Raw genomic sequence first — 23,990 nt, 5'->3', positions numbered from 1 at the left:
TCCACACCTTAACATTTCTTACTTGTGCTGCTTTATAGTAAGCTTGCAGGTTTGGTAAATCTAGACCACCCATTTCTTTTGGCAGTTTAAGGTATTTCATTTTTATTCTAGTTTCCTGCCATTCCATGTGATCTTCATTATAATAGAGTTCCGTTGTTTGAACATATTAGAGACAAGATATATGGGTAGTGGTCTGAAAAGAAATAATTACTGTACTATAATTGAATCAATAATCTTCTCTTGTACTTGGACCCTCCTCAGTGGGGTTGTATATATTTAATAGTGTGATATATTCTCCATCTGTCTTCCCTTCAACAAAAACATATCTGCCCTTTTGTCACATACTGTATTCTCCACCTGAAATGGGATGTGGTTCCTTATCATAGTTATAACACCTCTTCTCAATGAGTGGAACGATGAATAGAAAACCTGGACAGTAAACAGTTTTGCTAATTTTTCATGTTCCATTTTAGACACACGTGTTTTTTGCATAAATACAATATGTCCTCCTTGATGTTTCATTTGTGCAAGCACTTTGCTCCTCTTACTTGACTTATTCAGACCATTAACATTAAATGAAATTATGTTAATGTTCATACACTACCACATAATATTTTCTGTTTTAAAGTACTACTCCCCGTACCCACAGTTCTCCCAACTTTATTCGCAAGTGTAGACCTTCTAAACCTGTGTAGATATTTTTAAATACTTTAATTGTAAGGAAAAACATTATATCCTCAAATTTCCTAACGTAACAAAGAGAATATACAAAATTAAGAAAAGAAAAAAACAGAATACGACTTCCACTTGTGCTACCAAGCACCTAAGGTAGCTGTCCCCAGTCTTCCATGCTTGTGTCAGTGCATGGAATCATTGTGTGTGTGTGTGTGTGCATGTGCGTGTGCATGCTTGCACCTCTGTGTGTATGTGTGACCATAATTACCCGTCTTTCGGTTTGTAGAAGCTCTTGGTTTAGAGTTGTTCCTTCCCAAAGAAGACCAACAAGGTCCTTGATGATCGGACATACAGTTCAGGCACAAACCTCATGTCCCACAGAGCTGATCAGCCCAGTCCATGCAGTTCTTTCCGGGCGAATTATCCGCACAGGCTGTCTGTTGCTGATTTGAACACCCCCACACCAGCCTCAAGGAAAATTTTGAGCTTGTTATATAGAGTGGCTGGAATCTGATATCCTCCTGTTTCAGTTGTTTCTATATCCAGATGTATTCTTTTTTTTTTTATTCTGCAGAGTATTAGAGTGGTTGTGGTAAAAAAAAAAAAAAAAATCTACTTCCCTTTGAACACGGTTTTCTTCTTTTGCCAAGCCCCATGTGGGGCACTTTCTTTAATGGAAAATTTGAAAATTTCACAACAATTGATCTCGTGGTCTCTATCAGGTTCGTTGGTTTCTTCTGAAGTGACCTGTGGGCTCTTTCTATGCCCAGATTGAGCTCAGGGGATATGTTTAAAAGTCTTTTAATAAACGGGTTGATAAAACTTAACCATGTCTCTGTTCTCGTTGTCCTCTGTCACCCTATAATTCTCAAATTGTTGTGTCTCTCGGTTTTCCAGATCTTGGCATTCCTCTTGTAGATACTGATTACTTTGCAGAAGGATGAATAACAGTTTCCCTGCAGCAGTGTTGCGGTCCTCTGAAGTGCTTGTCCAGCTTCTTCAAGTCTGCTGTCAAGTTTTTTGACCTTTTCATTCAGCGTTGTCACTTTCTCTTCAAGTCGTTCAAACCCATTTTTCATTTCATCGTGAAGTGACTTCATTTCTGACTTCAGCTCTGAGTTTGAATCTGCTTTCAGTTTAGCAATCATTGTCTTCATTTCAACAAGAGCTGCGTCTGAATTCATGCTTTGCTCTTTTTCTCACTGCTGTTTTCCAGTGGTTACCTTGTTCATACGGGTCGGCTTTCTTTAGGTTTACCCACACATAGGCTATTATTTTCAAAAGTACTTATTTGTAAAATCGCATCAAATTGTTTGTTTAATGCATAGAGAGCTTGACTAATCCTCCATGCCTTGCCACTTGACCTGGAGGCTGAGGCCTCTTTTGCTCCATCTTCTAAGCTGTATGCTCTCAGCTTCAACAGTTTGTATATCTTGCATGCACACAGAGCAAACTGATTCCTCCCGTCTTCCATCGACTCCTGAGGCTTGGATTTTTCTGTCCTGTTCAGTTACATTAGGCTTAAAGTTCGGGTGATCTTAAGGCAGCAGTCATCGTGGTTTTATATTTTAAAAATGCCTCACATTGTCACATTGTAAAGATTAATGATGATTCATTCAAACATTGCTCAACCCTGGTGTGTATAAATTGACCGGTCTCCATCCACTGGGACAATCCACATCAAAATACAGATTCAACATTAATTAATGTGAGCTCAGCCTTGCAATCTGCATTTAGAAAATAATTCTATGACTCAAGAGAACACTTGTTTTGGATCTTGGCCGCAAAATAACACCATTGCAACACACCATGTTTTTTTCTCCCCAGTATAATGAACTCGTTGGTGATCGTGTTGTTTCTGTCTGGAATGGTAGCCATGATAATGCTGAGGACTCTGCATAAAGACATCGCTAGATACAATCAGATGGACTCTGTGGTGAGTATCTGCCTATATGGCTGATGGGAACACTTTGAGCTGAGGTGGAGCTGTGATCAGAAAATTGCCAATTGTTCTAAGTTCATAGTCATGGCAATGATTAACTAAATTTAACTATCTTCACTATCACATGAATAATAATCATACAAGGCAGCTGTGGCATTACCAAAACATGATACAGCTGCGTCATGTTGTTCTCATTTCTGCTAATATTTCTTGTTTTCCAGGAGGATGCTCAGGAGGAGTTTGGGTGGAAGTTGGTCCACGGAGATGTTTTCCGACCTCCCAGGAAGGGAATGCTGCTGTCGGTTTTCCTCGGCTCTGGAACCCAGATCTTCATCATGACATTTGTCACACTTTGTATGTGTTTGTTATCTTCATGATTGTTTATTAGAATTTAAAATCAGTTATAGATGCCAGACTAGAGTACTTGCTTACTTACTTGCTCTTTACATGCCATCATCTTTCCTGTCTTTCTTCTATCCACTCTTTATTTTTGTCCTATCGACTTGATGCTCTCTGATTCTTTGTCTTCCCTGACCACGTTAAGAAAGATGAACATCTCATAGCATCAAACAATTGAGACAGATCAACAGGCAAGTGAAAGCTTTTTCAAGCTAAAAGCTTGAAAATTTCACTTGCTTGTCTCTCCTTCTTTTGGAAACTTGAAATTGCTGCCATGTGGGGATGCAGCCTTAGTGGTAGACACAATTTATAATGAAGTTCAGGGGCTATATTCACAAAACATCCTAAGACTAAAAGTAGCTCCCAACTGGCTGAGGTAGTCCTAAAAAATCTTTTTTTGTTGTTTTGGAAGAATTTAACAAAGCATGTAGCGCTAAAAGGAGCTCCTAAGTCTGAGAGAAGTTAGAGGTAATCCAGAGGACTCCTAAGTCATTAAGAACTGCTCACAAGTTGCAAGCAGTGTGCTCCCTTGTATCAGGATTTTGGAGAAATTCAACAATAGTGATCTTTGTAAAGCATCATTTTAATTCTTTAATGACTACATTTATGGTAACCTTATTGAGAATGTTTAGTGTTTGCGCTGAAAAATAAATATAATTTTTTAAAACTCTTATATCAATATTGGTATCAGCCAAAAAAATCCTGTATAAGTAAGGCTCTATAACTGCTTTACTTATCCAACCTTCAAATTTTTAACATGTAATCGAGTCAACTCCCCCCTCTCCAGTCTTTGCCTGTCTTGGGTTCCTCTCTCCGGCAAACCGTGGGGCTCTGATGACCTGTGCTGTTGTTCTCTGGGTTCTGCTGGGAACTCCGGCTGGTTATGTGGCCGCTCGCCTCTACAAATGTAAGTGAGAAAGAATTCAGGGAAGTGATTAATGTTGGAAAGGAAATAAGGAATAAGGAGAAAAAGAAGCTACCAGCTATTTTTATAATCCAGTGTTGTACTCATTATTCTGTAATTCTCTTTTAAAATGACTACTGTTTTCCTTGCACAAATACAACATTTTGGGTTCATTAACATTATGGTTATTATTATGGTTAGTGAAATTTGAGCACAGTCTCTACAGGGGGTGTGGACCTCTAATGTAAACAACATATGAACAAAAGTAATAACATGGCGGCTTTTCGGTTTCAGTGAATTTCTAAAAATCCTCTCCTCCTTTGTCTTTCTGTTTGGTTAATTGTCAGCTTTTGGAGGAGAGAAGTGGAAGACCAATGTTCTACTGACAGCCTTCCTCTGTCCTGGGTAAGACACAACCACTTGCTTCCACTCTCACTCATTATCCCCTTCACTTAGCTTTCTCTCTGTCTCTGCTCAGGGTGGTGTTTGCAGATTTCTTTGTGATGAACTTGATCCTGTGGGGCGAAGGGTCTTCAGCAGCCATGCCCTTTGGGACCCTGGTAGCCATACTGGCTCTTTGGTTCTGTATCTCAGTGCCACTTACCTTTATAGGAGCATACTTTGGCTTCAAGAAGGCAGTAAGTAAATCTGAACACACATACTGTACATCCATTCATAACTAATACATGCTGATATATATTCCATGCCAGTGGTGGTTGACAGAAAGAGTGTGTCACAATGTCATAAGTTAGGTGGTTCAAGTGACAAAAGTACCAAATGTTAAAAATAACTGAATTGCTGGAAGAGTCTGTACCCTCTAAACTAAATGAAGTAAATCGACAGAAATGTAAAGATTTTATACTGTGGTTCACATGAAAAACCTTAGGTATGTGTCATATTTCTTTCTTTCTTTCTTCATTTATTTTGAGTAACTATATCAGGGTGTACCTATCTGATAGTTTGAATTTCTTTCTCTCTCTCTCTGTTGCGACTGGTGGTTTAAGGGTATTGAGCACCCAGTGCGGACCAATCAAATTCCTCGTCAAATCCCACAGCAGTCATTCTACACAAAACCATTCCCTGGTATCATCATGGGAGGAATTCTGCCTTTTGGGTGTATATTTATTCAGCTGTTCTTCATACTAAACTCCATCTGGTAAGAATGAGTAACACTGTAAAGTTTAAAGTTAGAAAGTCATTATACACCTTTTTGCTTCTAGAATGAAGTATGAAAAGCTGAGAATCAGTCTAGCCTTACAGGTTTGTATGTATCAGATGAGTCAGAGAGCTGTGGGGAGTGCCACAACTCACCATCTCTTAAAACTTCTTGAAGCCTAAAACACATGAACAAGTATTTAAACTAGCCTTTCTATTTAAATAATAACCACAGTTCTGCAACTGCATGAGCTATTTCTCATCTAATCAGAAACTAGTTTTGGCAGTTTTAAAATGAATACGACAAAGATATGATAGATATGATATGAAAGATATGACGAAAATATGATAAAACACCTGCCATTTTTACAGACAATCTGAAGCAAAGACCGTTGAGAGCAGCCAACATGTGTGCTGGTGTTGTCAATGAGTGAACAAGTGAGACCACCTCTTATCTGTCTTAACTGGAATTAATGCAGTTCTGTCAAAAACAAAAACAAAAAAAGAATACAATCAAGACATTTGTCAAAGTGTTCAATTTTTATAAAAATTTTATAAAAGATTGGATTCATACTGTTATCTTCGAGTGTTTCAAGCTGGAACATTACCCGTCATCCATACTTGATTTTGTGAGATTATAGTCAGATGTACAATATCTGACAATGTATACCATATATAATAAAACATAAGATGGTTTGGTTCATAACTAACTAACCATACATCGCACATTCAAATATTTTGTATCTGTTAAGGTGGATGGCCAAACATTTCCCCACTTTGTAAACAAATTAACTCTTTTTTTTTATGAATTAGGAACTGTGTATAGGTTTAGAAACCTGTAAAACACATTAACTGTAGGAGCAAGGGTATTTATTTGTGTTGCATGCCTGCCCCATTTACACCAGGTATTAACATGTGATCTGTATCTTCATACATTATCTGGATAATGACATCCAATCCGCTTTGCATTTACATCTGGTATTAAAATGCATTTTCATTTTCTCAGTTGTGCCTGCATTGTGATTGGTTCTCAATAAATGTTTAAATGTTGGATGGTATGACTGTAAACTTCTAGCAAGTGCTTTTTAAAAATGTTTTATAGTAACAGTAATTGTCTTGCATATATTGTAGTGTTACCAATTAAGCCTATGAATGAGAAAAAAAAACAGCATTTGTTCTGTTAGCAGTCCAATTTATGATATATCAAATCCTTTTTTTTCTGCCTGTCACATAGTCCTGTAGCAAAGTAGGCTTATTTCAGATCTGTAACAGAGCAAAGGTATAGGTGAGTCCTTAGACTCACAGTTGTGTGAGCAGGGGCTAGGTAATGAGCGTTGCATTTCTTTCTTCAAGTAGGTATGTATTCTAGGACACAGTTTTCTTGATTTGCTGTGGATTTCCAAACTTTGGATGGGCTTTTGGGAGAGGCATTTTTACTGTAACCGTGTCCTCTTCACGGCAGAAAGTGTGAATGCAAGCACCTTGTTTACAGTGTTTTCATCATATGCTGTCTGTGTATGACTTTGTCGAAACATAACATCTGGAACACTGTCCATAGTGTCACAGTAGCCAGTCTTGTGCACATTCTCCGGCCAGTTTTGAAATGAGCTTTGAAATAATAAATGAGGCATGTTAAATGTAGAGTCCAGTTTGATAACAGAGCAGTTCAGCTGTTTAGTAAAGAAACAGTTTCTCGAAAGAAGGTGAAGAGGTTTTTATGGATCTCAGTCTTTTTGGCTGATGTGTCTGAGATGATCTTGCTTGCATGCCATCCGGCCCTGGAGGAGTGCAGCTGATCACTGGGGGGGAGTTTGCAGCCGATTGTCTTCTCAGCTGAGCGAATGATGCACTGCAGCCTCTAAATGTCCTGTTTGGTTGCTGCAGTGTACCAAACAGTGATGGATGATGTGAAGATGGACTCAACGATGGCGAGGTAGAACTGAATCAGCACTGACCTGTGGCAGGTTTAGCCTCTTTAGCTGCCACGGGAAGAACATCCTCTGTTGGGCCTTCTTGATTATGCGCTTATGTTGATGTCCCATTTAAGATCCTTGGAGATGGTGGTGCCAAGAAACTTAAATGACTCAGCGGCTGCAACTGTGGTGCTGTTGATGTTGAGTTGAGGGATGGGTGGGAGGGCTCTCCTCGTCTATTGTCAACTCCGGTGCTGATGGTCCCACAGGTGGAGGTATGCTTTCCCATCCCTCACATGCTGCTTCCTATCTGTCAGAAAGTTAGTGATCCACAGAGGCTTAAGCACAGTCAACTGGGAGAGCTTGGTCTGGAGGAGCTCTGGTACAATTGTATGAAATGTCAAGCTGAAGTCAACAAACAGGATCCTGGCGTAGTCCCCGACTGTCCAGATGGTGGAGAATGACTTGCAGGGCTAGGTTGACTATGTCTTCCACAGACCTGTTAGTCTGGTACGCAAACTGCATGGGGTCCATCAGGGGGTCAATGACTGATTTTAGGTGGGACAGGATGAGTCTTTCAAAAACCTTTATGGCCACAGGGGTCAGAGCGACGGGCCTGTAGTCATTAAGCTCTGTAATCCTCTGCTTTTTAGGAACAGGGACTATGGTGGAGGATTTGATGCAGACAGGACCATGCAGAGTTGTAGTGACTGGTTGAAGATTGTCCGTATATATGGAGGCTATCATAATTGTTCAGCACAGTGCTTTAAAGTGGATGGTGACACATTGTCTGGTCCAGCCGCTTCCCAGGGTTTCTGCATGATGAACAGTTTATGCACGTCTTCTGTCTCTATTGATAGTGGTGGAGAGGTGGTGGGATGGTGGTCTTTGTCAAGGGGGTTGTGAAGAGGCGAGTGAGTGGAGGTGGGGGACCCAAGCAGGAGTGGATGTGGAATGAGGGAGAGTCCAGGTTAAGCCTTTGTCTGTCAAACTTTTTCAGGTTCTCTGCCAGCTGATGGTTGTCTATGGAGTGGGGTGGTTTCCTTTTGTAGTTGGTGATTTCTTGCAGGCTTTTCCAAACTGAAGATGTGTTATTGGTTTAGAGCTCGTCTTTCAGCTTCTCGGTGTGCCTCTCCTTGGCTGCTCTAATTCCTGTCTTTAGCTTGTACTTGGCATGCCTGTAGAGGTTCATATATCCACTCCTGTAGGCCTCATCTTGGGCTTGACACAGTTGTCTGAGTTCTGCACTAAACCATGGCTTGTCATTGTTGTACTTGACCTGGGTCCTGGTGGGGGTGAAGTTCATAGGGCATGAAGCACGGATAATAAACATATTTTTGTTCTTTCAGCATCAACACAATATGGATTGCAATTTTTTAAAAGTAAAAATAAATAGATAGTGTTGAATGTTCCAGAGGGAGATTTGTTTTTGCAGCTGGTGCATATTCCACGCAGAAACATAGACGCTACAGACATCTACACATACAGTATACATTCATGCCCCTGCCTGAATCCCAGCCAATACATAAGTAAATGGTTCACTTAAGAGATATGCAAGACAATTGTGATCTCAATTCAGAGTGATTCTTGACTAACATTGTGCAGCTCTACTTACAATATAGTTAGGTATCTCTAGTCAGGTCTTTCTTTTCTGGAGCTCACTGAAATTTAGCTCATATGGTCTAAGTATGAACAAACTATTATGATAAGGAAATACACTTCAAAACAGTGGAAGTAAAGGCTGCTGCTGATAACTAGAGGGGGAAACTAAGAGATTACAGGTATGCCTGAATACAAATATGTTATTCAGCAAAGCACAAATAGTGGGTTTTTTATGAACATTTATTTCGTACAATCATTTTTAAAAATGATTTGTTTTTGGGAAGAAAAAAAAACCCTAAACTATCAGCAGGTCTCAACAAGGGGAGTCACATCCACCTGCTAAATGACCCACATTTCCTTATTTGGGCATCACTCCTGGAGCTGGGGGTGTTCCCCAAAGATAAAGCTGAGCTACTGGCACAAGTGAAGTGCTTACAAGGGACTCTCCATAACCTGTTGTTCCCCTTCTCCTTCCCACAAAGTTAGGTTGTAAAAAATAGGCAATAAATGAAAAGTGCAAAGCAAGAATCGCCTTTGGCCATTAATATTTCAGAATTCCAGCTATACAGAACAACTACCGGACAATGTTTAAATACCCATATAGTAGCCTACATTTAAACATCAATAAAACACAAAAACACAAATTCTATGATCAAACATATGTATTTTAGTCAGCAGAAAGAACTCTTCACTACCTTTGCAAACTGAGCATATAGGCTACAACAATAAAATAAAACAAATTGCTTTGCTATTTTTAATTATATGCAGCCATGCAAGCAGCCTGCTGCTGCAGCTCCACCTTCACCTGCCTCAGTCTCCCCAAGCCCGCCTCTCACCAGAGCCGGGGAAAAGTTAAACTTCCTACTGATCAATAACATGTTATTTAACTGTGGAGCTCCAGGCTGATTTGTTTGTTTCATTGTGCAAATGAGGGATGTAACGTTACCTGAGAGAAAACAGTAAGACTTTTTGGAGTCGTGTTAACTGCTGTTGAGCCAAAGTGCAGGGTTGTTGCTAAAGTGTGCAGCTTTTGAGTCTCATGCCACGCTTAGTCACATCTGACCAAACACTTAGTGAATCTCACACTGTCTTAACAGCGGAGGCAAAACTAAAGTTTTGCATATATAATACATAAGTTTATATTTAAGGTGTCTTGGCAACATGTCTTATAGGTCACACAATATAAGGCTATTTCATATGCTATTAATGAGTTTATTTTTGCCGTTGATATTTTCATTTGCCAGACAACTACACGTGATACCGGCAAAAAGCCGGCATATACCGACTAACATAAACCCTGGCTTAGACATGTCTCTTCTTGTCCTACAGGTCCCATCAGATGTACTACATGTTTGGCTTCCTCTTCCTTGTCTTTATTATCCTGGTTATCACCTGCTCTGAGGCCACCATCCTGCTCTGCTACTTCCACTTATGTGCTGAGGTAAACAGCATGATCAATAAAATACCGTTTAAAATGATCATTTTCATCTTCATGTTTTAGGGATATTATTAATAGTAGATTAATACAAGACTGGAAATTAGCTAGAATGTTATTAGGGTAAAACATAATTCAACTGAGTTTAAAGTAGGAAGTAGGATTTACAAATTTAAAATATTTATCTGCAGTTACAATTTGATTACATTTGTAGTTGCAGTTTGATTGCAGTATGAATACAATATAAATGTACAAAAATAGAATAAAATTAGTAGAATAAGAATGGAATTTCTGTATATGGACCTGCTGAGGTTTTAACCCCAACCCTTAGGGCTAGGAGCAGGAGGTTTAGACATGAAAACTCTGAGATTCCTTACTGAATGGTAGACACAGCGAGCAGTGGCACCTTAGTCTTGACATGTTTATATTTGTTTAGATTTGATTTTGAGTTTGTTCTAACTTTGTTCTTGTTTCTATGTTACTGTGATGAAATTAACACTCACCAGCATTGACCTGCAATTCAAAGCTGTGGAATCCAGGCTGCGTATGGCAGAGGCCATTTGTTCTTGAAACCCCCTCAGTCAGGACCTAGTTTACAAAACGGTTTGTTTCTTCCCTTACATCTCAACTCTGGCCATGTTCCTCCTCTTCACAGGACTATCATTGGCAGTGGCGCTCCTTCCTGACCAGCGGCTTCACTGCTGTCTATTTCCTTGTCTATGCCATTCATTACTTCTTCTCCAAGCTGCAAATCACTGGACTGGCTAGCACCATCCTGTACTTTGGATACACCATGATCATGGCTCTCATCTTCTTCTTGTTCACTGGTAGGTATACAAAAAGAAGGGAGGTATGAGGGTTGGTGTATTTTGTCACCATAGATCATCACAGCAGTCATCATTACCATATACACAGCTACTAAATGGGTTATTTTGGAGGTTAAAAAGAAAGATCTTAGTTATGTAGGTGAAACAGTGCTGTCAGGATTAGGGTATTTTCAAATTTGACTATTATTTATGGCATATTGATATCACAATTAAACGCTAAACAATATATTGCTGGCAGTTATGTTATTGGCTAACAAGGAAGAAAATGAAATTATTGCTGTTGTTCTATTAATGGAGTTTCAGCCTATAATTACATCTGATAATACAGAGACTTGGCTGCTGACTAGGGACATCATTCCACACACACACACACGCACCATCTCCATCTTAGCTGTCCATCGTGACCGATGATGACAACGACTCTTGCTCCTCAGGGTTGAGATGGTCAGGAGGGGTGTTGTAAGCACTGCTGTTTCTGGTGCCACCTCATATGGCTGTGGAGGCTGAGTCGTGATCCACACATTTTGTTGCAGATGGGACACGGGAGCCCAGGTGTTGCGACGATGCCGGTAGCACATGGTTACATGTGCATCTCACTTCCCTCCTTTGTTGGATGTCCCCTGGGTGGAGGAGGCCTACCAGGCAGTCCTGTCAGTGGCTAGGGGTTCGAGTTGGGTCACTGTTAGGTTGCTTCAGGGTGATTTTCGTAAAATCCTTGTATCATCTCTTCTGCCCACCAGGAAGGAGCATGTTTACCAGAGCTGAGTTGGCCATAGAGGACTTGGCAAGGCACACACCCACACACAACCACAGTGGAGAGCAGAGAGGCCACAGCGGAATGACATGGACTTTATACTTTACTTTAATTGACGATCACAATGCTTGTTCTGAAGTCGAACAGGTGGAGCAGTTCATCAAACACACACAAAACACACAGAATATAAACATGCAGAAATGCAACGTCTTTGACTTCTCTCCCTGCATTCAACTCCCTCTCACCTCTCATCCACAGTCGCTATGTTTTACAGCCATACAGAGCTCATTATGGGGCGGCTGTGGCTCAGGAGGTAGAGCGGGTCGTCCACTAATCGGGAGATCGGCGCTCGTCCAGTCCACATGTCGATGTGTCCTTGGGCAAGACACTTAACCCCGAATTGCTCCTGATGGCTGTGCCATCAGTGTGTGGATGTGTATGAATGATTAGATTTCTACTGATGGGCAGGTTGGGACCTTGAATGGTAGCCCCTGTACCATTCAGCGTATGAATATGGGTGAATGTGATTTGCAGTGTAAAAAGCGCTTTGAGTGGTCGGAGGACTAGAAAGGCGCTATACAAGTACAGTCCGTTTACCATTTTACCATTATTCTAATGGTGAATAGTTATGAATGAGTTCAAAACATACGTTAACTGTATGTGTTGATTTAGTCTAATTAGCTAAGCATCTTAAAATGAGTTGAATTTCTATAGACTTAGGCTGAGAGTTCAGCAGAGTCCCCTCACATCAGCAGCAAAGGGAGGATGAATGATGCTTCAGGTTGTTAGCCAGTTCATTTTAAAAGACCTGCACCCTTTCTAAACAGTGGAGTCTAGGGGCTTGAGGTAACCATTAATCAGTCAGACGTTATGTAAATTATTCTAATGTTTTTATAGCCTGTACACACTTGTTAATACTGGCCTGGCCATAACAGATCAAGTCAAGTCTATTTTTATTTATATAGCCCAATATCACAAATCACTAATTAAAGTTTTAAAGTCTACACAGCAATACAACATCCACTGTCCTTAGACCCTCAATACAAATGAGGAAAAGCTCCCAAAAAACCCTTTAACAGGGAAGAAATGGAAGAAACCTCAGGAAGAACAACAGAGGAGGGATCCCTCTCTCAGGACAGACAGATGTGCAATAGATGATGTGTGTACAGAATAGATCAGATAGTAAAATTGCAGTATGGAAAAACAGGATAATAAAATACATTATTGATAGATTGATAACATTTATGAAGAATCTGATTAGAAGGACATCAAGCAACTTCCAGGTGTTGCCAAACAGATAGGACCTGAGCCACATGACCTCCATCACCATGGAGACCTGGAAAAAGGACAGACTACACATACACAAAGGGGAAACTCACATCACACCAATCACACACACAGAGGAAGGAGAGACAAAAAACTACATGAGAGAGAGAGAGAGAACATCGATCATGCAGGACAGGGAGAGACATGAGGTGTGGCAGAATCTCCTGCAGGATGAAGATCCTGATCCAAAACCTCTGGGAATGGCACCAACAGCCAGGGAGGCAGAGCAGTCCCAGGATGACTGATGGTCCAGTTCAGAGAAGCCTGCGTGGAAGGAGAGGACAAGGAGGAGAAAATATGGAGAGAGAGGGAGAAAAGAGAGAGAGGCACGCAGCTCGGATGCTCATGTAATTGTGGGACAACAAACAAACAGAAGGTTAGAGAGATGCAGTGGCTATAAGAACATTCACAGTCGGCAGGACAGACATGGTTTTTAATTAGTAAGGGTTAATAAATACATTGGTCTAATAAGGTTATCATTATCGGTGCTGAAATTCCATATTGTTGCATCTGTAATCATAGTGTAACAGTATCTGAGGGTATCAAGTCTAGTTTATTGAATAGACTTCAATCATTTTTAGTCAAAAGGGTGTACAACCGTTGGGGCTGGGTCCTAGCAGGAATTGTATGCTGGAAGCCAGTTAGGAATCATGTTGCTGCTGTGTGAAATGACTGAACTTAAACAGTTAATAAGGACCCTTTCACACCTACCTCATTTGGTGCGGACTTTTGGACTTTTCAGTTTGATCCAAACCAAAAGTACAGGCATGAAACCTCCTTTGGACCACAGTCCAGACCAAACAGCTGAACCTTGGTCCGACGAAAAGAGGTGGTCTTAGTCCAGATCAAACTGAACCATCGTTTGGTTCATTTCTAGTGTGAAAACATTTTTTGGATGGTTCGGACTTTCTGACCAATTACAGGAAGTCCCAGCAGGCTATAGTCCTTTTTCCAAACCAGAAAAAGGAAAAATGAGCCACAGTAGCAAATGGGGAAGAGAGGAGACCAAGTTTTTATTTGTCAACTGGACAAAACTGCCAACACTTTCCAGGTATTGTCAGAGAGGATGGGAGAGAGAGGATGGGAGAGCAATGCCAACTGAAGATAAAGAGACTGCGTCAGCAGCATACAAAGGGGCATGATGCCATTAGAAAAACTGGTGTGTCGACCAATGAGAAGCACAAATTTCTTTTCTGTGACGACCTGGATAGCATTCTGGTCACTTGCCCAATAAGCTCACCCAGTAAGGTGGTGGAGTCTTTCCCCGCTTCAACTGGGTTGGCCATAATAATATTATTATAATGGCAACAAAATGAATCTGTTCGTTAATTTTTCTCTATTAATTCAAACAGCGATAGAAGGCTACCCACCAAATTGACAACACTGATATCAGACACATGCCCATGTAGGTGATGATAACAGGTCGTAGGTATGTCAAGTTCTTTAGTGCGCTTGCATAATTACAATGTAAAACCAAAACCAACCGGGTCAAATGTATACAATGTAACAAAAAAATGAACCTTGGTTCAGGTGTGAAGAGGCCCTATATTGTGGACCTTAAAACAAAAAAAGTGAATAAAGAGCTCCATAGAGCTGATGGGAACTGCATGGTTGGTAATATTTCTCTATGGATTCATCATTACAAGACAACTTTCACATTACACATTACTCATTTGATCCATTGTGGATATGAAAATATTGAATAGTGCCACTTTAACTCTGACCTCTGATGTTCATTTCCTTATTCCATGTCTTACTGAAAGCCCTAGGTTAATAAAGATGAAACAGATTAGACTGGTTTTGGGTTAAGGTGAGCTGAGTTCTAAGAAAAGCTGTCATATTTAAAGTCTTGTAGAAATGCCCCTCAGCCTCAAATACATATATTATACTGATGTTGTCCTATGTGTCAAGAAAACCGTTATTTAATGTAGCTCTAATTAAAGTTGTATTTTCTCTGTCTTCAGGTACAATTGGCTTCTTTGCCTGTTTCTGGTTTGTTACCAAGATCTACAGTGTGGTCAAGGTGGACTGATGAATCCAAACACACAACAGACTATTGCTCTCTCCCATCGACCATTTGACCATTCAGCACTGTCAAACTGAACTGAACATTACATCCTGACCGGTCACCTTGTCATTTCCTCGACCAGAGAGGAGTAAGCCTCGGACAGTTTTCTGTGTTTGGATGCCTAAACTGTTTGTGTGTGAGCATGTGTACACTGGGATGTAATTTTGTTCATACAGTATATATCTGCATATAATCTGAATGAAATGAATCATAACTCTACAAGCCTCTTCCCAGAATCTCATAGTTCATCCCAGGTCACCTTCACTCACTACAGCTGGACTGTCAAGCCGGGACCTCAGAAGTTCTGTCTTTGTCAGCTGTGATGTCATGCATTTTAAGTTTGTTCTATGATCCCTGCAGTCTGTGTTTGCAGGTGAAGTTGAAAATCGGAGTCTGACAAAGCTGTAAGGGTCAGCTTCTTAACAGCCACTTTCTCAGAAATTATGTATGCATGTGAAATGTTCCCTTGTTACTATTTTAAATAATTTGTGTGCAGTACATCTCTTAAGCTGCTTTAGCAATCTGCAGTCTATGTGCACATTGTGTCTCAAAATGTGTGCAAACTTCAACACTTAATATGACAAAATGGGTCAGTAGGGCTGTTCCATTTTAAAGGCTCCACCAAATGCAGCAGAGATATGCAGCCTACTTTTGTTGACATTTGAAGGTCACAACCAGTGAATGGTTTGTAGAATAGTTTTCATTTCTGTCAGGTGCCTACGGATAACTGATGAATCCTCTGCTGACCATTTGGGCATAAGGCTCCCTTTTGGGGAAGTGGTTTCAGCCAGCTAGTATTAATCAAACAAATTCTACAAAGGCTGCATGTTTTGACAGAGGCAGCCAATTAAAATAAACCAGTTACAGTATGACAGTTTCCAAGTATTTTAATTCTGATCTAACGGAAAGCCAAAGTCCAGTCACACTTAAGTGCAAGCCTCTGTTCCTTGAAGGGCAACACACAGCTGATATCATCATCATCATGTGTCAACCACTGTCCTATTTAGCATCAACTTGTGTCAACTCCCACGAAAAGCAGCAGTTTTATCATATAACTTCCCCAGACAGGCACATCTCTGCTACTTATTTGTCTGTATGATGTGTTTTGCTTGTGCTATGAGCTACAAATGAAACAATGGTCCAGTGATGCAGCTGGTGTGTGTTGTACTTTCTGTTTGGTTTGTCCAGACATTGTAGGTTTCAGCTGATCTTCACATCTGTCCCAAGTTTAAGACTCATGGGAGCTGTAATTTATTTAGTTAAGCATAACATATTAATTGTTTGGCAAAATAATGGAGGAGCTTTGGGTCAGAAGGTAGAGCGTGTCATCCACTAATGACAGGGTTGGCGGTTCAATCCCCCCCTCCTTCTGTCTGCAAGTGTCCTTGGACAAGACACTGAACCCCAAATTCCTACCAATGGTCATGGTTGCATGGTAACTTGCTGCCATTGGTCTGTGAGTGTGTGTGTGTGAATGGGCAAATGAGAGATAAACTGTGAACCACTTTGGATAAAAGCACTATTTAAATGCAGCCTTTTACAATTTGTTTATATGAGGAACTGATCGGATTTTACTAGTGGCAACAGTAGTAGACACCCATTACACTTGGGATTTGGGTAGAAAACATCAATATCAAGTTGGCTCAGTTTTGCTAAAAGAATATATTGTGAAAAAGACTAGTGGAACTAGGTCTGTAGTAATATAAACTGCTTCTCTTAGTGACCTCAAGCAAATAATGCAAACTAAGAAGTTGCAGCATTGATAGAGCGTATTTTATTAACAAGTCTCTGGAACCGAGCACCTTTCCTATTCTGTCTTGTTACAGTTTATAATAGGTTACATGCATTTCCCTGTACTGATTCAGAACTCTGCACACAGTTCTCTTACCAATATAGAGCTCAGCACAACAGTTAGTCTCACATCTAAACTGCACTAATGCAACCAAATACTTCATACACATCTCAACTGTGTATCATAACACTGACATTGTCCCCTACCAAGAACACTTTGTCACTCATAACAAAGTGACATAAAAAAAATAACCAGTAGCATTACAATGTATCACTATGGTCTTTGAAGTATCTTGTTTTATTTGTTTGCATAAACCAACACTGCATTGCAGCAAAAAGAACAGCCTTTCTTTACTGCATGGATTGTGTTGTATTTGTCACAGAAATGCAGCTATATGCTTCAGTAGGCTTTATTTTCCTTAACTAAAGTAATTCTACTAATGCAATACAAAACTAACAAGCATATATTCAATATACATACATGTATCAGGAAGCTACTGTTAACAGATACACAGCAGGGCTAGTTAGTCCTGTCTGCCGTATTTGGCTACAAGTTCTCATCCTCATCACACTTCTGTCCTCCATATATCCTTATCCTCTCTTGCCTGCTTTCCTCACTTGGCACAAGCCTTTCATAGAGGTCCTCCAGGAATGAAATGAGACGCTCAGTGTTGTATGGCCTAATGAATGGTTTCAGTATTTTTATTTTTATATTTTTTTTAAATGTGGATGTAGCAGAATGCAGCAAACTGCAGTCTAATTCACTGTCATTTGGTCGTAGGTTTTGAACATAAATTGACCTGTTAAAATAGTATGTAAACATGTGCAGAATGGACTGTAAGTACACAGTGTTGGTGGTTGAGTTTGAGTGAGAAAACAAACATGAAACTTGAAAGATGCTGTCCTTAAATGTAATATTTTGCAATGAAAAGATATTCATAGTTTAGGTCATATTGCCTGCAGTTGTGCTAACGCTGAATAGTTAAAAAAGTGAACGAAGTATTGAGAAATGCATGTAACCAATTGTAAAAAGCTTTAGGTTCTGATGTCCTGTAATGAAATACAAGAGAGACAAGGGATTGAACAGCTGGAAATCTCATGACCTGGTAAACTCATCATCACTCACAACCCAACAGTACAAACCACATAATTGCTTCTTAAACAAGTCAGGAATAATTACATGTCTTCACTTTGCTGTGAATGTAAAATCAGAGAAAGCTGACAGACATTCCCACCATGAGACAGACTCACATCTTCAGTGATGACAGCTGACTGACTGATTCATATTTTCAGCTCACAGTAGTAAGTCTGCACTTGTTCCCATCTCTCTGTAGAACTTAGACCATGTTTTCAAAGTGACTCAGTGAAGCAGGCCATGTATCAGAGGTTTCATCTTGATCTTTTAAACGTTACAGTGTGAAACATTTATTGTTAAGAACTTTAAAGAATGTAAAAAGTACAATGTGGAGTAGGAACTGAACAAATGAGAAAGATGTGAATGAATGGACTTGTTCATTATCATTCATGTCTTTCAAACTGGTTTGTCAGAGTTTTTTGTGTTATTAATCCGGTTGGTCCAATAATCACATTGGATTTTTTTCTCTCATTTGATTTCTTCAGTCTTTCCTCTTTGTTCTCCTTCCTCTTGCTCATATTGTCTTGAAATACTATCTGATTAGTCATAAAAATTAAAGTACAAATGTCCATTCCAGAAAGCAGTTTAGTAAAAGTTTATTTTTTTTAATGTCATCGATTGAAATTGTCTTCCAGTGTTTTTACTTTGAAATATAATTCATAGACCTCAATGAAGCAGCATTACAGGCATGTGGGAAGCTCACCCAGAAGAAGGAGACCGGAGCAACCTCCTGGAGCCAGGCCAGGAAAGGGAGCTCTCTGGCAAGCGTCTGGTGACCGGGCCATGACCCATGTGGCCCCGTAAGGCACAGCCCAAAGAAGTAACATGGAGTACCTGCCCTGTGGGCTCACCACCTGCAAGGATAGAAACGGGTCGGGTGCAGTGCCAAACGTGGAGCAGACAGGAGCTAGGACCTGTGTATGCTGATCCTGGGCATTGTAAACTAGCTCTAGGGACTTGCAATGTCAGTGCTAGTGCAAGAGGTAGAGCAGTACCAACTAGATACAGTGGGGTTTGCCTCTATGCACAGCACTGGCTCTAGAAACAAACTCCTGGAGAAGGGCTGTACTCTCTTCTTTTCTGTTGCCCAGGGTGAAAGGTGCCAGGAGGGTGTAGGGATACTCACAAGTCCCTGACTGAGCACTGCAGTGTTGGGAGTTCTCCCTACAGAATGAGAGGGTTGCGTCCATGTGTTGCTGGGAGGAAAATTTTGACTGTTGTGTGTGTGTATGCACTAAACAGTAGGTCAGAGTATCTGGCCTTCTTGGGGTCTCTGGATGGGGCCCTGAAGGGAGTGAGGCCTGGCGAGTCTGGGGAATTTCGCTCACATGTGCAATGATGGAGAAAACATGAAACATGAGCCACCACACACATTAACTGTAAATAAACTAGAGAAATGAAAAAGACATCCAGTAAAAATAACAAAGCATACATCAAGTCATTTTAAACAGTCAAAGAGTAAATATGCTCTATATATACCATACTTAAGCGTAATGAGTATCAAAAACAACCTATTAATACGCTTTGACTAAAGATAAATAAATTCTGCCTAGTCAATTAAAGATAATACTATATGTATGTGCAGACATTAGCATAAAACACTACAATCAAGGCTAAGCATATGCAGAAATAAAATGGAAGCACCTTAATGCATAGTTCAACATTCAATCATTGTTGCACATAGATACCATACCATAATTCTAAGAGTTCAGTCTAGATTAGAATCACATCATGATGAGATTAGAATCACATCATGATGTCTTCAACCCATGCATTTGACATGCAGTGGAGGGCCACCATCATGGAGAGGTTACTAGCACTTATGATGCATGGTGGTATGGAATCCATCTCTTCAACACTGTGATCGCCATAATATACCATCATTACCTGTTTGTCCATCTCACTCCTTCAAACTATTCATCTACACCTTCATGTGTCACAGAGCCACACGCTTATAGGTACATGTGTCATGTTTCACAAATACATGAGCCTCAACAAAATCACAACAGTAACTATACCTAGGAGCAGTTGGGGAGCAGCTTACCACAACAGTCAAGGGATAGTCAACAGGATCAGATTTTCCGATTCTAAACCATTTTCAGAGTCACTTATTTGGAGTTGTTCATGTTTCCTCTTGACAAATGGTGGCAAGGGCTAAAGCTTATGTAAATAGTCATAATCTTTGTGATGGTCGATTCCTATCTCCAAATGGTCTGTTCACAGACACATTACCGGGAGGTGGGCGTCATGTTCCTCATATACCATCCCATTCCTCTGGCGTTGTGGCAGTACAATCTTTAGCCCAGTGACCCACTTGATGACACTTCCAGCAGACATCGCTTTCTTCTCTGTTGTCAAAAGCGAAGCTCCTGCCTTTCCTTTGTCCATGGCCTCTGTCAGCTGAAGCATATTAGGCCAGCTGAACCATCTGAAGCTTCTCGGCTGTGGCTTCAAATTTTTTAATTTTTTTGCCATCTTTTTTCTCAAATGTGGGAGTGAGGCATGATTGAAACTCCCAAATCCCAAATTTTGTCAGTGTCATCTAAAGACCTTTGTGATGAAAAGTTATCAAAATATTGAGTTTTCGCTGAATGCCCTTGCCGTGGTGATGCAGCAAACTTTGATGTTTCGCCATGAAACAGGAAGTTGTTATAACTTTAACGTACATTGTCCAATCTGCCCCATGCTTCATGAGGGTCCCATCCTGAGTACATCTTTGTGTCAATATTATATGAGACAACAATAACAATATATGAGACATACTCATAGCTCCACCTACTGGCGACAGGAAGTTACGTATTCTGTACTTTTATGAGTTGTATCAAGCAGGATGAACAGATCTATCTGAAATTTGGTCAGAAAAGTCTTAAGTCTTTGATGATTCCATACTGTGAAAATGGTGAGTTTTCACTGGACGCCTTTGCTGTGGTGGTGCAGTGAATTTCGATGTTTCGCCATGAACAAACAAAGTGTTATAACTTGATTCTGCATGATCAGATCTTTTCCAAATTTCCCATGCTTGATAAGGGTCCCGGTCTGAAGGCAAGTACAGGCTCATATTGAGTCATACACATGACAGGTCTTAAAGTCTGTAACCTACTGGCAACAGGAAGTCTTAAGCGCCATTCTTTTGCTAAGTACTCCTAGCAGGTTAGCCAGAAACACATAAAATTTGGTCAGCCAAGGTGTAAGACCTTGATGACGATAACTTTTGAACCATTTGAGTTTTCAACAAAAGCCGTTGCCATGGCAACAAATTGTTCGCCACAAAGTACGAAGCTGTTTTTAAGGGGCTGCACATGCTTGAAAACTCACAAAACTTTGCACACACATAACAGGTCTTGAAGTCTGTAATATTGTATAGGTGGCAGGCAAGGGTGTGGCAGAATGGCTCGACAGTGCCCCCTACAATATTTCAATGACGCAGCCCCCGCACCACGTTAAACCTACATGTACGATATGGTACACATATATATCATGCCAGGGCACACAAAAAAGTCTCTTGGACCCATAGTTTAAACCCAACAACAAGTCGGCCATTTTGAATTTTTGACGATTTTCCATGCCCTGTATTTTAACAAACTCCTCCTACAGAATTCATCATAATGACATAATGAAATCAGTGTGTGTCATCTAGACTAGTTTGTGATCAAAAGTTTTTAAAATCAAGAGTTGCGATGTGGCGGATTTCGATGTTTCGCCATGAAAAAGGAAGTTTTAACTTGAATGTACATTGTCCAATCTGCCCCAAAGTTCTGGTGTTTGTTAAGAGTCCCGGTCTGAACACATCTACAAGTCAATATTGAGTTATAGTCATAGCGCCACCTACTGACAACAGGAAGTCAGGCTGATATGACAAACATCATCCGATTAACATGGAATTTACATGGTGTGGTCTACACATGATATAAAGCGACATGACGTATAAGTGTCGGTGCTCTCTAGCACTAAATAGTGGACATAGGAAGTCATATTTAACCGCTTTGTGCAACATCCGATATTCATGAAAATGCATATGCCTTTTAGTTGACCTCTACTAAATATGTTGCTGCATTAATGACCCTCCTCTGCACCACCTACTGACAACGGGAAATTTAGTCTTATGTGACAAAAATCATCCGATTTACATGAAATTGCAAGGTGTGGTCTACACTTGAAATAAAGCAACATGAATTATAATTAGTGGGTGTTGTCTAGCACTACATAGTGCACACAGGAAGTGACATTTAACTTGTTTGTGCAACATCTGATAAGAGCCTGAACACATCTTCATTCCCACAATAAAAGCCCTTTGACTGCGGCGTACCCTGACATGCGCGAAGGTGCGAGGACCTGATCAACGCTGCTTGCAGCTTTAATTTATTATTATTTTCTCTCAATGATAATAATCCTGCAATACCAACAAACTGATTGTTCTTGCAACAAAATGGCCTGTTGTAGGACTGAGGTAAAAAGAAAATATAGAATAGATAGAATTAAAACTTAACAATCAGAATTAAAAATAACGAAATTATTGATGATAAAATCAAACCAAAAAAAAAATTATTTTTTTTAAAATTTCTTTTCACTTAAAATAACAATCCCTAAACTCAAATAATGTAGATACTGTGAAAAAGTATCAAATCAGATTCAATTTAACCAAAACAAGGGGCAAGGGCACTGCACTGAATGTGCTGTACTTCACACATATAGCAAAGTGTTCCAGAAATCAAACACTGGGGTGTTTCAGGCCCACCCACCAAAGGACACTCATTGTACTCACTTTACAGAGCCAGTGCTTCTAAGGAGAGAAGCACCTCACAAACAAGCAATGAGGACAGTCTCCACATGACTAATCTTCAACACATACTCTCTCAGTAGAGGCAAACACTTACTGTCTTGCACCAGGGTGAAGGATGTCTAGGTTTCAACACTATCTGATGCCACTGCAGCCTGTCACTGGATAAGTGGTGGAAAATGGATGGATGGATGGATCCTGAATTCCTCTCTGTCTCCTGTCCAGTCTATAGGAGCTGTCAGGCATACCCTTTCAATTCCTTATTGAGCCAGTCGATATCAAAGCTCATTCATCTTCAGAGGCTTACTGTATGTCAGGACAAGATCAAAATCCCGGTTGGAAATTATACAGTTCCCCAAGGACCATCTTCACCAGGGCACATGTAGCGGCTAAAGTTGCTTGAGATGCTGCATTAGAGAGGGATTTGGGAATATTTTTTGACCTGTTGCAGGTCTGAGTGGCCACAGTAGATGGCGCTGTTTTCCACCCTTCCAGTGACTCATGAGTCACAAAAAGTGACCCACGCGTGTATTGTGATCTGTAGGCAATCTGGCATGCAGGGAGTGGAGTCATGGCTGGAGTTGAGCAAGAGAAGGAAAAAAATCACTCCTAAAGGCCCATGCACTTTAAGAACTCAATCCAAAAGGCAGTGTACAGCAAACCGAAAATGAAAACACTGCAATACTTTTTTACAAAGTAAAGTAACTTTTTTACATTACTTTTCTTCCATTCCTTCTTATCCATAGGCCTATTTCAGCTGCTCCCAGCGCAACACCCCAGTATAGGTCAACTCATCAATTTTACTTTGAATTGGGCATTAAGTATGCTAATATTGTATTACTGCTGAATAAGTATGATTATGTAATTAGTGAAAGTAAACTAAACAAATGCTTTGATCAAGAGACTCTCCAAAAGAAAGCACAAAGGTAAACTGCATGATGCTGTTGATTTCATTTGTGAGCAGACTCTGGATAACTGCACGGATACAGATGGATGTATTCTAAAAGCAGAGAATGTGGCTTTCGAGTAAAAAAGAGGGTGTCCCCTTGATTATCAGGCTCCATGTCTATGGATCCCTTTTTGTTGTTTGTTGTTTGTCTTTCCTCTCACCCTCACTTCGTTGGAATGTCCTGGTTTAGAGGTGGAGATGGGGTGTTTATTATGAGCCTTACCTTATTTTAAAAAATTAGTGCAGTGCCCGTTCAAAATGTGTCTGTTTGGAACTTGCGGATTGCGGATTATTTCTTGAGAACATATGTATTTATCAATTTAGAAATGTATCAATTA

At 40.3% G+C, this 23,990-nt stretch overlaps 2 protein-coding genes across 7 annotated transcripts in view; one reads left to right on the top strand and one right to left on the bottom strand.

Moving 5' to 3' along the window:
* Positions 1-18,330, bottom strand: part of nvl (nuclear VCP like) — a 316,947-nt gene extending 298,617 nt beyond the window's left edge. Inside the window, exon 1 of the mRNA XM_067609233.1 lies at positions 18,318-18,330. The gene's annotated coding sequence lies outside the window, so the exon portion shown is untranslated. The remainder of the gene's footprint in view (positions 1-18,317) is intronic.
* tm9sf2 (transmembrane 9 superfamily member 2) overlaps positions 1-18,506 on the top strand; it is a 41,467-nt gene extending 22,961 nt beyond the window's left edge. For 3 of the 6 annotated variants that reach the window (XR_010931262.1, XR_010931261.1, XR_010931263.1), the window contains 10 exons: positions 2,503-2,611; positions 2,839-2,971; positions 3,804-3,923; positions 4,268-4,325; positions 4,399-4,558; positions 4,925-5,076; positions 9,920-10,031; positions 10,681-10,852; positions 11,593-13,308; positions 14,897-18,506. Coding sequence is in view for 3 of the 6 variants with exons in the window: in XM_067609236.1 (XP_067465337.1) it covers positions 2,503-2,611; positions 2,839-2,971; positions 3,804-3,923; positions 4,268-4,325; positions 4,399-4,558; positions 4,925-5,076; positions 9,920-10,031; positions 10,681-10,852; positions 11,386-11,502; positions 11,593-11,594 (1,135 nt within the window). In the remaining 3 variants the exon portion in view is untranslated. Of the gene's footprint in view, positions 1-2,502; positions 2,612-2,838; positions 2,972-3,803; positions 3,924-4,267; positions 4,326-4,376; positions 4,559-4,924; positions 5,077-9,919; positions 10,032-10,680; positions 10,853-11,385; positions 11,503-11,592; positions 13,309-14,896 lie in introns of those variants that run through there. The other 3 variants (XM_067609236.1, XM_067609237.1, XM_067609238.1) reach the window with 3 other exon arrangements.
* The last annotated feature ends 5,484 nt before the right edge of the window (positions 18,507-23,990 follow it).

Source organism: Thunnus thynnus, chromosome 14, assembly GCF_963924715.1.
Source record: "Thunnus thynnus chromosome 14, fThuThy2.1, whole genome shotgun sequence".
Classification (NCBI taxonomy): Eukaryota; Metazoa; Chordata; class Actinopteri; order Scombriformes; family Scombridae; genus Thunnus; species Thunnus thynnus.
Note: the sequence above shows the minus strand (reverse complement) of the source record. Positions and strands in the feature narration are given on the sequence as shown.